Here is an 11,778-nt window from a genome sequence, read left to right as displayed (position 1 = left end):
TGTGGGAGCCTTGGGGTGGGCACGTTGCTCCCTCACCCCCGGGCCCACACTCACACCAGCGCATTGCATCCATCACCTGAAAAATAAATGACATGTTACATGGAGTGACTGCACTGGGACTGCTATACGATGGGCATGTAACTGCATCCTGGCCCCCCGGAGGGGGCACTAAGGGTGGGAGGGAGCAGCTTGCAGCACACCGGGCTGAGTGCCGCATGCCGTACAGCGACATAAAAGGAGTGCAGACTTTGCTGTTAATGTAGTCAGTAAATAAATAAAGGAGGGCTTAAGCTTAGTGTACAGCAATCAGTTTAGAACTACAGGATAATTAACACAGCAGGGGGCCAGACTACTCTGCAGTCAGGTTTAAATGAACGAGTTCACTTTCATTGAGGCAAACTCGCTTTGCTCCCCGGCGAGCTGTGTATGCAGCAGCAGTGCCTGCACTGACAGCAGCAAGCAGGGCCAAGGGCTGCACCCCATGCACCCCACAGCAGCAGGGAGCCCCTGTGTGGGCTTTCTGCTGTGTATCACCCTCTTGCTGTTTGCTCCTACCTCACCCAGGCAGCCCTGCCCCTTTCCCAAGTAATGCAAACGCACCTGTGCATGCACCATCCCAGCGAGGCAGAGCCAACCATGGGTGGGAATAGCACCCACACAGGGTGGGAACGGCCCTTTTGGCTTCAGAAGCAGAACGGCAGAGCTGTACATGCTGATGCTTCTCTCCTCAAACAGGAAAAAATAAAGGACAGCAGCAAATCACCCTGTCAAGCATCACACGGTGCACGATGAAACGGTCTCCAGGGATGCCAAGGGACTTTAAAACAGGAGGCACGTTTCATTTTCCGCCACTGTAAAGGCCCTCTCCTATGCCAAATCACGGAGGGAGCCCTGCATAAATAAGAAGGAAGCTTTTTTAGGAGCTCGTGGCTCTTAATGAAAAAGAAATTCTGGAGAGCCACAATCACATACCTCCATTTTCCCTGGAAAAGCACCTTCCAGGCTGCACGTCCTTAGAAAAAACAGCAGCTCCTGTTTGCCAATCCAGTCCCCCAACTCTCCAGGGTCACAGCAGTGGGATCTGCTCCCACAGCACCCACCCCCTGAGATGGAGCCTAGTCAAAGGGTGTAAAGAGATGGGTCCCTTCATTCACCCAGCCCTCCAGCACTGGTTGACCTGCACCATAGGAACACCCAGTGCCAATAGCACAGCGCTGGAGGGCTCCACCACCACATCTTCCTCATCCTCCTCCCAAGGGCCGGCATCCGAGCACAGAACAGCGACATGAGACAGCAGGCTGAGACAACTGAATTAACTTTATTGTTTCTTCTAACTGCAGATTCAAGGTATACAACTGAACATTGCTATTTTCCTTATGAGACTTATAAATAAAAATACAAAAAATGTCCACTACAAAAAAATCTACTGTTAGTAGGATGTAAAAAATATTCTCTTTGCTATAGAAGGCACGAACTTCACTTAGTGACACATGGAGAGAAAAAAACCTGCAGCAGTATATTCTTTTTTTTTTTTTTTCCTTTTTTTCTTTTTTTTTTTCCTTTTTTTTTTCTTTTCCTCTGTCAGAAACACTGAAGTTTTTACAAAGAAATGCATCTGAATCTACACAGAATGAAGGCAGATGCGGAGAGCTGCAACTAGGAGACACCACAACTCGGGACTTCTTATTTTTTTATTCATTTTTGTTCGTTTTTTTTTCTTTTTTTTTTTCCAGGGAATTTTAGCTAACTGCATCTGTGGCTAGAGAACAGATAGGACTCGCAAGCAGTACTGCAAAGGAACAAACAGCGAGGAAACAATCGTACAAAAAAAATAATAGTAACCCATACTCTGAAGAAACATAAACAAAAAATTGGGCACCTTCTAAAATGAGGCTACCAGGAGGTGCTGAGGTAGACGGAACTATAACATCAATTAATTCCAAACACTAGTTTTAATACAGAGCAATCAGACTGGCACTTGGGCTGTCACGACATAAAAGACAAGCGATGAAAGAAAGCCTTAGTTTGCTTGGTCCAGCAGGGCAGTTGGTCCTCAGTGCTATAATATACATATATATACTTATATATATATGGATAGGTGTCATGGAGCTTTACCATGGCTTCGCAGCCTTAGAAGTTCATGCATACGTAACACTATGTGAAACAAATACTAGGATGTGCACTCAAACACAAGGACTGGGTGTGGGAGAGGCACTGCACTGTGCTGCATTGCCCAACATGGGGACACACCGGCATGGCACAGCCCACAGCTCAGCACAGCACATGCCAGGTGCTCTCCATGAGCATCACAGAGGGAAACTGGCCATCACGTCACCCTCTAGCTGGGCAACCCATCATCAGACACAGCCTTGCATTGACTCTGTGCTGTTTGGGAGCCAATGGGAATCCCGATTCCCATTCTGCACCATGCTGAGCTCTGAAGCCAAACGATGCCGATGTCTGTGTTAGGGGAGGAAGGGGACAGTGAGAGGGGAGGGAACGTTAAAGCAACAAAAGCCACGTGAGCTCAGCTGAGCACTCAGCAGTACCATGACACCCACGACCAGCAGTACCAATTCACTGCAAAAAGGTACCATTGACTTGTGAGAAATTGCAGCAACTGTTGATGCGAAAGAACTGGTGTGTCGTTTCGTTGTCGGTTGTGTGTATGTGTGTGTTTCTCTTTAGGCACAAAGATTAAACAAGCCATTCTCCAAAGTTACATCCTGGATTGTACTACAACAGCATCCACCCCGCTTCACCTCCTCGGCGCGGAGCAGCCAAAGTGCTGCTGCTCGCAGGTGCACATGGGGCATTGCTGCAGGGTGCTCTGCATGGACAGACCCCCCCCCCAGCAGCACCACCACCACTCAGGGCCCCCCATCGCAGCCACCTGCCCCCATGAACACCCCCCAGCAAACCCTGTGCATGACCAAAGGGCGACGCTCTGCATATGAACGATTGCAAACCCACCCCATTCAGAGCTGCACAGCACCCCAAAAGCTCATGGCATCGACGCCAGCCCTGCAGTGCACCCCGGGCTTTCACATTACAGATAGCACTCAACTTGCTCCACTTTCCTATTCAAGTTTCACGCTCCCCTCCCTGCAGCACCGACACATTGCCGGGCTGCGCCCTGCCCCACCACGCTGTCACACGGCAGCGAATTCCCCAGATTAAGGCCTTCACGTTTCCGACAGTGAGGGAGCAAGGGGACAGGGGACAGCAGTACAGACACCCTGCTCTCTTCCCTTTACTCCCATCTACAAAACCTTTCCCTAATTTCTCCCACCCTCCCCCCACCTCCCCTCCTTCCCCAATTTAATACAAACGCAGCTAAATTACAAAATAATACACCATTGCAAGTAAAGCATGAGATGAAAACCCAAATGGCATCACAAAAGCGAACACAAATATTGCAAACTGTGCTTCCGTCACTGCAAAAAAAAAAAATATATAAAATAAAAACAATAAAAAAAAAAAAGTCAGAACACAACAAAAACAAACACAAGAGGTAGCTTTCCGAACCGGCGAGCCAGGCTCTGTCAGGCCGCTCTAAAAAATACCATTTTGGTAAAGGATAATGCACGAGAGGTGGCCAATGGGGCCCAGCACACAATCCCCTCCCTGGCATCTCCACCTCACCGGCCCCAGTGTGGCCCTCAGCCGGCCCCATCACTTCAACACCACCGCCCCCCCCCTCCCCCCACCCCCAAATCAATAAAAGCTCATGAGGTCACAAAAAAACGAGGTAATTTCAAGTAAAATGTGCTAAACACAGAAAGAGTCAAAAACGTTGAAAAAAAAAAAATAAACCAAAAGCAAAAATACAAAACCAAAGCCCACCAAAAAAAAAACAAACCCAAAAAAAACCAACAACACTCAAACCAAAACAGAGCAAAGCCATTCATTACAGTCTGCTCCACTGCAGACTCTGGGAGTTGAGGGCTGGGCAAAAAAAAAAGCGTTGGCACATTCCAAGCACCCAAAAACACAAAGAAGAAAAGAGAGAATCTCCTGGCCCAGCATCGCCACAGCTCACCCAAGGGCCAGGGATGCTGTGGGACAGGAGCTGCAGCTCCAATGGGGACAGGGAGCAGCACGCAGCCCCCAGCTTCATCCTCCTGCTGAAGGCTTCGTCTTCCCCTCACCAATAAGAAGAAAAGGAAAAAAAGAAATGCATAGAAAGGTCTTTGGTCAGGAGGAGGATCACGGCCTCACGCAACCCCTGCAAACCAGAGGTCTTCACTCCAGATTTTTGCCAAAGCTTTGGGAACACCAGCAGCACCCCACAGCACCCCACAGCACCCCATAGAGCCCCCCAGTAGGGCCCAATGGGTGAGTGCAGCCCCGGGCGCTGTCCCACCTGCGAGGTGCTGATCTCCCGCTGAACAAGGGGCTGAGCCCAAGGGTAACCGCCTCACCCAGAGGGATCCGCGACAGCTCCTCCAAAGGGGTCACTGATGGGGATTAGAAGGGAGAAGATGAAATTAAAGTGTTCCCAAATCGCTGCTCACACGCACGATGTCAAAGTGAGGCACAAACTACACCGTTCGCACTGAATCAACCTGGTGCCACCTGTGCTGGGCAGGATGGCTGCTGGTTGGTGGTGACAAAGGGAGTGGGGTCAGGGGACACGCAACCCAATAGAGGGCCAAGGGAGGGGAAGGGGCCGTGGGTGGGAATGGCAGATTGCAGCCCCCGGCGTTCCCAGCGTGTGACCCCCACACTGTGAGCACCATGTGCCCACACCTCCCCATCCTCAACCCCAGTGAGGGATCCTTCCAGCAACAGCAACAAACGAAAAATGGAAACAAAAGGCCATGGACGATGCATTATTTTTTTTTGCCCAGTCCTCCACGACTCAGCCCCGCATCCCCCTCTGTGTCCCTCAGACATAGCAGAGGTAGAGATAGGTCTTCTCTATCCTCCAGTCGGTGGGGATCTCCTCTGGCTTGTGGCCCTTCATGTGCTTCTGCATGGTGGAGAGGCTGGGGCAGTATTCCAGGCAGATGGTGCACTGGTATGGGGAAGCGCCATTGTGGGTCCGAAGGTGTTTGATCATGGCCGAGTAATCCCGGGAGCGCTGGTGGCACAGCTTGCACTCAAAGGGCTTCTCACCTGTGGGAAACAGGGCAGTGGGATGGGGTCAGTGGGATGGGGTCAGTGGGATGGGGTCAGTGGGATGGGGTCAGTGGGATGGGGTCAGTGGGATGGGGTCAGCATGACATGGGCTTCCAGCACTGCACAAGGTTGCGGGACCTCGCTTGAGCACAGTAATTAACTGCCCAGCGCGCCCAATATCGATACTTGCTCTGTGCATAGACACAGCAAATAATGAAGTAATGAACAGCAAAAGTGATCTAACTATTGATCTGCTATTTACAATAGCTCCACGCTGACGCATTCAATGATTCCTTCTCCCCAGCAGCCAGCCTTGATCCCGGCACCTACCCGTGTGCACGCGGTAGTGGGTCTCCAGCTGGTGCTTCAGGCTGAACTTCTTGCCGCAGCCGTTGCACTCGTAGGGCTTCTCCCCGGTGTGGATGCGCTTGTGGCCCTTCAACGTGCTCTCATCCCGGAAGCAGCTGCCACAGAACTCGCATTCATAGGGGTGGTCACCTGCAAGCACATGTGGGTCAGCCCCATGGCAGGCATGTGGGGAGTGATGCAGGGGCACAGCTCAGGGCTGCACGCTCGGAGCCCCCTGCCTGCATCAGCCCCGCACCGCAGCGCTGCTCAGCACCCTGATAAATGAACTTAGGCTCAGCACCAAACTCAGAATTATTTGAATGAAAGGTGAGAGCTCCAGCTACTTATTTATTACGGCAGTGAAGGCAAGGACAATAAAGATAGATTGATCGTCCAAGACTTTGTTCATGAATATTTAAATATTACTGATTTGTCTTGTCACTGTAATTACAATTTCTCTGTGCTGCATATCCTACAACCACAGTTTATGGTAAAGAATGGCCAACTGTATTTCACTTGTCCTACTGCAGATGTGCAGAGCTGCCAAGCGTGTAATGTTCCTCGCATTTCATACATTTTCTTCAGCTGTGAAGGCTTAAGTCATCCACAATGACCTACGTTTTTTCATTATCCCCATGTCAAACTGCACTCGTGCCTGGGCATAAATTGTCCTTCTAGTTATATACTCACATGCCTGTGCTTTCACTTCCTCTTTGCAATGATATTTTACTCTCTGCCTGTTCTCCCCCCAGCCCTGCAGAGAGGTCTGCTGCTCTGTGCACGGCATTGTTTCCCAACGGCTGCAAACCAGCAACGATCCCACAGGGTGCAAACACCTCCCCATTACACACCCCCAAACCAGCAAAGCACATCTTTAACCACACTGCCCTGTGCGGGATGCAGGTTTATTTCTATTTTCCATTGGGCTCCTCGTTCCTAAAACCAAAAAGACCCATGAAATGCCTTCCAACCCGAACCACTCTATCATGTAACAGCCAGCTGCCCATTTCAGCACTCCCATTTGCTCAATAGTTAAGAGAACACCTGGAGATGGGAGCCAGGTGAAGGATTCTCTCGTTTAGCCTCAGCCACCCATGGGAATAGTGTTTTTTTTTTTCCTCCTGCTGCTTCTTTACAGCACCCTGGTACTTTAAGTGAAGTGTTAAACTCAGGAGCTGGTTTGACAGGATCCGCATGAATTTAATTATCAACCTGATCATGTGGTAAATGAGTTTAAATATGGCATCTCGAAGGCCAGACCCACACCCTCCATACACACACAGTGCCAGTGCGGGGACACTAATGGGACCCACATCGCCACAGCAGCACTGCTCCGGCTGCAGAACCAGGGGGGAAAAAAAAATTAAAATCCAATTTGTGGCACGCTGATTAACTTTGCAGAACCCTTAATGAGCATAGCATTAAATTCAGGACAAAGGGGACTAATTAGATCCCCTCCAGCACCTGTGACCCGCTTCTGCGCCACTACCTGGTGCCCTGTGCCATAGAGGCAGAGCAATGGATCCACTGGCACTGAGGAAATCAGTGCAAGGGCTTGGATTATAAATAAGCAGCAGAGAAACCCCAGTGTAACCCTTCTGTACAACACCAGCATCCTCTCCTTTCTCTTATTCTGACCCACTCAGCAGAAAGAGGGGTTGGCAAAACTGGGATACCTCCAAGGGCTGCAGCCTTTACCCTCTCTATAGTGAAGAAAGACCCTCCAATTCCTGCTGTGCTCTCCCAGTTCTGGGATGCCAGGCAAGGACAGCACAGAGCTGAGCACCACATCACGAGCTCTCTGTGGACTCAGCATTGTGCTTCCACTCCAAGAATAACCACGGAGCACAACTAACTACTCATAAAGCTCTGAAGGATCCTGGTTTATTTTTAAAGCCAAGAGCTAATAAACCATCAGGGGCTGGGGGCAGAACCCACGCAGAGTGGCCTACAGCCCAGGTCACTGGATTACTTGCTATGAATAGCTGCTCCACCCAGCATTAATGGGATCGTAAGTGCTGTGTGATTCTGGGTTTCCTGGTTGGGAGCATGGATGCAGGACAAAACAGGCACTGGTGATGCAGACCTTCTGTGATATTGCCCCAACCCATGTGTGTGCAGGAAACTGGTTAAAAAGAGGAAGAAAAAGAGATGCAAACAATCTGCATCTGCCTCCCCCCAGCAATCACAGTGCTGCTGGAGCGCGAGCCTCACAACTGGTGTGGGAAAAGATGGGAGAGGAGCATTCCCTCCACCCACCTGCAAACCATCCCCGCCTCCCCACCGCTGCAAAAAGCAATTTCAGTCACTCTGATTCATAGCTGGGCTGCAAATTACAGGCCAGCTTTCTGCTGCGTGGAGCAGCACAATCCCGCTAATCACTGAGCTGGGCGAGGGTCAGCTCCCCAGGCTTGCTACATTGCTGCACGTGTTGGGTGCTGCGAGGCTCCAGATCCAACCTCATTGCCATGAACAAGGGGAGAAGCAGCTCCTTCCTGGGGACAGAAGCACATGGGGACGGCAGGAGGCCATCCCTCATCAGAAGCTTGATTTGAAGGGTCATTTTCCCATAGCAAAAAGAAAAGCAGGAGGAAAGTCCTATGGTGCTGCTTGGCTTTCCCAAACACACCACACTCAGGTACTAAACCTACTAGGGAACTTTCACTTTCTGCTTTGGAAGGGATGCACTGACACCTCTTTCCTACATATGATCAATCAGAGAATCATTAAGGTTGGAAAAGATCACTGAGATCCCCAACCCCATCCCACCCCAGCATATTTCTCATTGCCACATCTCCATGTTCCCTCCAGGGATGGTGACACCACCACCTCAACAGGCATCTATGACGATGCCCAAGCACTCTCTGGGAGAAGAAATTTATCCTAACATCCAACCTGAACCTTCCCTGGCACAATATGAAGCAGTCTTATGCTCTAAGAACTGCTTCTCCCTACACTGCAGTCCCACAGCAATGAGACATCATGGAGATACACAGCAGGAGCAAAGCACAGGAGGACAGGGCCACCATCAGGCAGGTGGTTTAAGGACACCGAGTAACACGGTCAAATCCTTGGTTTCATACCCCAGCTCTCATTTAACCTAAAAGCACCTTGGTGGGCGTGCAGTGTAAATACCATATACACGTAGCCCAGGTCACTGTAATCCCATTAGAGCCGAGTACCAGCTGATTATGTGCATCTACTGCATTTAAGCCGATGAAGTGGGGTAAGATGGCACATCCCCTAAGAAGGTCACATGTCACATTATACCGGATCAACTTATTACACACACAGTGCTTTCTCCCCCACCCCCACCTTGTTTTCTTGTTCTTTTTAAACCCAAGCAAACTCAGTTGTGGATGACAGTCGCCTCGATATATTTAAGATTAAAAAAAAGAGAAGAATAAAAGTTCAGTTTGGCAAGGAACAACCTTGTCCCAGCCCTCCTGGACGCAAAGGAAGCTCCTCCAGCTCTATCCATAGCTCAGCATCAACTGCTGGGTGCCACCAAGCTGCCAGCCCCAAGCTCTCCTGCACAGAGCTTGGAACCCAACTGGGTGCACCTTGGACAAGGGCAGCAATGGGATCCCACACCCCATGGCAGAGGACTGCTCTCAGTGGCCTTGGCTGTACCTGTGTGGGAGCGCAGGTGCCTCTTGAGGGCAGTGTGGCTGGGAAAGGTGCGGTTGCACTCGCTGCAGATGTAGCTGCGCACCCCGGCGTGCACCTCCATGTGCTGCTGCAGGGCAGTCTGCGTCTGGAAGCGCTTGCCGCAGAGCAGGCAGAACACAGCCATGTCTGTACCTGCAAGAGAGGAGACAGAGGAGTGAGGCAGTGCCTGGGGGTCTCCCAGGGGTGGTCCTAACATAGAGGACTGTGAGCCCCGGTGACCACTCAGAGTCACCAGCTCTCATTGCAGACAGCAGCCTGCTTTCTGCACCTGCTCAACCACACACAGAGCATCCCTGGATGGGAAGAAGTCCAGCACAGGGCAGAGTCCTGCAGCCCTCACTCCTAGGGGGCAGCAGAAGGGCTGGCAGTGGGACTGCAGCAATTCCAGCCCTTCAGCAGGGAGAAGAAGTGCAAGAAGAGAGCAGGAGGATTTTATTGCGTTGGGCACAGCTGCAAATCCCTTGCAGGCTTGCATCTCCACACCCCCAACCCAAATGCAAAGCACCTGCTTGGGTAATTCCCTGTGTTCTGATGGTTGGCTGCATGCACCTGTGTGAGACAGAGCCCCTAATGACAGGTGGAAAAAGGACCCAAAGGAAAGACAGTTGGACGCCTGAGCATCATGTAAAGCTGCTCTGGGTAGCAGTGGGCTGAACACAGAAGGACCACATGCACATCCCCAGCACTGCTTGTGACCCTCGGTGGTAATGCCACCAGAAGCTTAAATCCTATGAGCCACAATAGCAAAATTGGCTGCATCAGCAGAAGAGTACATAAAAAAGGGGACACCAACACAAAGATAGAGATACTTACACACAGTCAATAAAAATATAAGACCTTTGTGTTATTAAACAATTTGTTTTAGTTTATGCATAGCTGATTGTTCAGAACCTATGAGTCAGTGTAAATTGTATTACACCGGGAGATTAAGCAAATAAATGCTAGCTTTTTGGAGACATTAAAATGGGAGGACTATGGAAATAAAATTATCTAGAAAATTGTATTAGCAATTCATTAGCAGCAGCAAGATGTTCAAGGTAAGCAACAAATACACGCAACCTTTAAGACACTGTGGAGAATGGGAGGGCTGATCCTCGCAGTGCCAAAATGAACCTGAGGGGTGGTAAGGATCAAAGCCACTACACAAGGGGGTGCTGGGGGAGCTCTGGGCACCGTGTGCTCCTGGCACCTGCAGTGCTGTGGATAGATCCCTGCTTGCAGCATCACCCTGCCGAACAGGATGGGTCCCTGCTTTGTGCTGGTGGCAAAATGCACCAAAAAGTAGTGCAGAGATCCTGCACAGCCCAGGTTGTGCACGCCTGTGTATGTGCAGTGAGTTGGCTCGATGCTGGCCATCCCCTGGGTGAGGTGTGCACCGTGCAAGCGTGCGACGCCGAGAACGTGCAAATAAATGAGCAAAATGGAAATCAAACCACATAGCAGCGAGGTGGCCCCGGTGCAGATGCTGCTGCCTCCCTCCTCACGGATTTATCCGGGGGACGCGCGCGCTCGCTCACAGCTGCACACAAAACTCTCCCAAGAGCCCAGGAGACACAAAGCCCGTCCGAGCGGGTGGTGCAGAGCAAATCCTGCACGGTATGCAGCCCGGCCGCGCTCTCACGGTGACAGCAGGACGGGTCAGAGGTCGGCGGGGCCGAGCCCCTGTGCCGTGGCCAGCTGTGCCGTGGGGGCCCCGGCCGGCGGGACGCCAGCCCCCATCAATCCGTCGGGAGCAGCCCCGCTGGGGCCAGGGACAATGGGCTCCTGCGGGGGTGGGGGCAGGACAATGCAGCCGGGCCAGTGCGCAGGCCCGGAACAAATCCTCCCTGGCACCATAGGGCCCTCATTTGTGAAACTAATTGGCCCCCGCTTGAAAAATTGGGCTATGTTGGGCCGCCGTGCTGGAGAGGAGCTGCCTTGTGTGGGGAGCCCTGCTGTCCGGTGGGATGTGGCTGTAGGGTTGGGGATGGTTGGATTGGGGATGGGTGGCCAAGGATAAGGTGGCATCGATGAGGACGGGTGGCCAAGGACAAGGCGACAGGGATGGACACACATCCCATTGCGTGCCCCAATGTGCTGCGATGGGGACATGGGGAGTTTGCAGCCTGGTGACACGGCAATGCAGCTCTGCAGTCACCACACACTGTGCCATCACACAGCACACGGGCACCGGGGACCTCCAAGCAGAGCCCACCACTCAACCATACCCACCTCCAAAAGCACAGCTGGCAAGGCAGGACCTGCTGGCAAGGAGAAAAAGGGGTGATGCAGGAAAAGCCCCACCTCCCTACGATGGCACCCCGTTGGCTTTGGAGCCGTGGGGCCGTTTCAATGCGCGGCCACTGAAAGAAAAATCACCCCCGATAAATAAACACCGCCACGTAGGCACAAAAAGAGGAAGACGGATTTATTCATTTCGCTGACGTTTTAATGGTTTCTCTCCTTTTTTTCGGGAAGATGATTACAAATTAAGCAGCATTTAAACGCTTTTTACTGTCAACAATTAAAAGGGGCGAATATGGAACAGAAAAGTGCGGTGACCATTCATTTCCAGGGAAACGCGGCTATCAGCGAACACCACGGGGCCTTCCCTGTACTGTACGCCACACAATGGCAAAAAGTATACCATTAATT

At 51.4% G+C, this 11,778-nt stretch overlaps 1 protein-coding gene across 2 annotated transcripts in view; it reads right to left on the bottom strand.

Moving 5' to 3' along the window:
* Positions 1–1,299: 1,299 nt before the first annotated feature.
* Positions 1,300–11,778, bottom strand: part of ZBTB16 (zinc finger and BTB domain containing 16) — a 71,900-nt gene continuing 61,421 nt past the window's right edge. For both annotated transcript variants that reach the window (XM_072355061.1, XM_072355062.1), the window contains exons 5-7: positions 9,106–9,276; positions 5,455–5,622; positions 1,300–5,121 (exon numbers count right to left, since the gene is read on the bottom strand). In XM_072355061.1, the coding sequence (XP_072211162.1) occupies positions 4,892–5,121; positions 5,455–5,622; positions 9,106–9,276 (569 nt within the window). In that variant the 3' untranslated portion in view covers positions 1,300–4,891. The remainder of the gene's footprint in view (positions 5,122–5,454; positions 5,623–9,105; positions 9,277–11,778) is intronic.

The sequence above is a fragment of the Excalfactoria chinensis genome, chromosome 21, assembly GCF_039878825.1.
Source record: "Excalfactoria chinensis isolate bCotChi1 chromosome 21, bCotChi1.hap2, whole genome shotgun sequence".
In the NCBI taxonomy this organism is placed as follows: domain Eukaryota; kingdom Metazoa; phylum Chordata; class Aves; order Galliformes; family Phasianidae; genus Excalfactoria; species Excalfactoria chinensis.
This window is presented reverse-complemented; position numbering and strand designations above follow the sequence as displayed.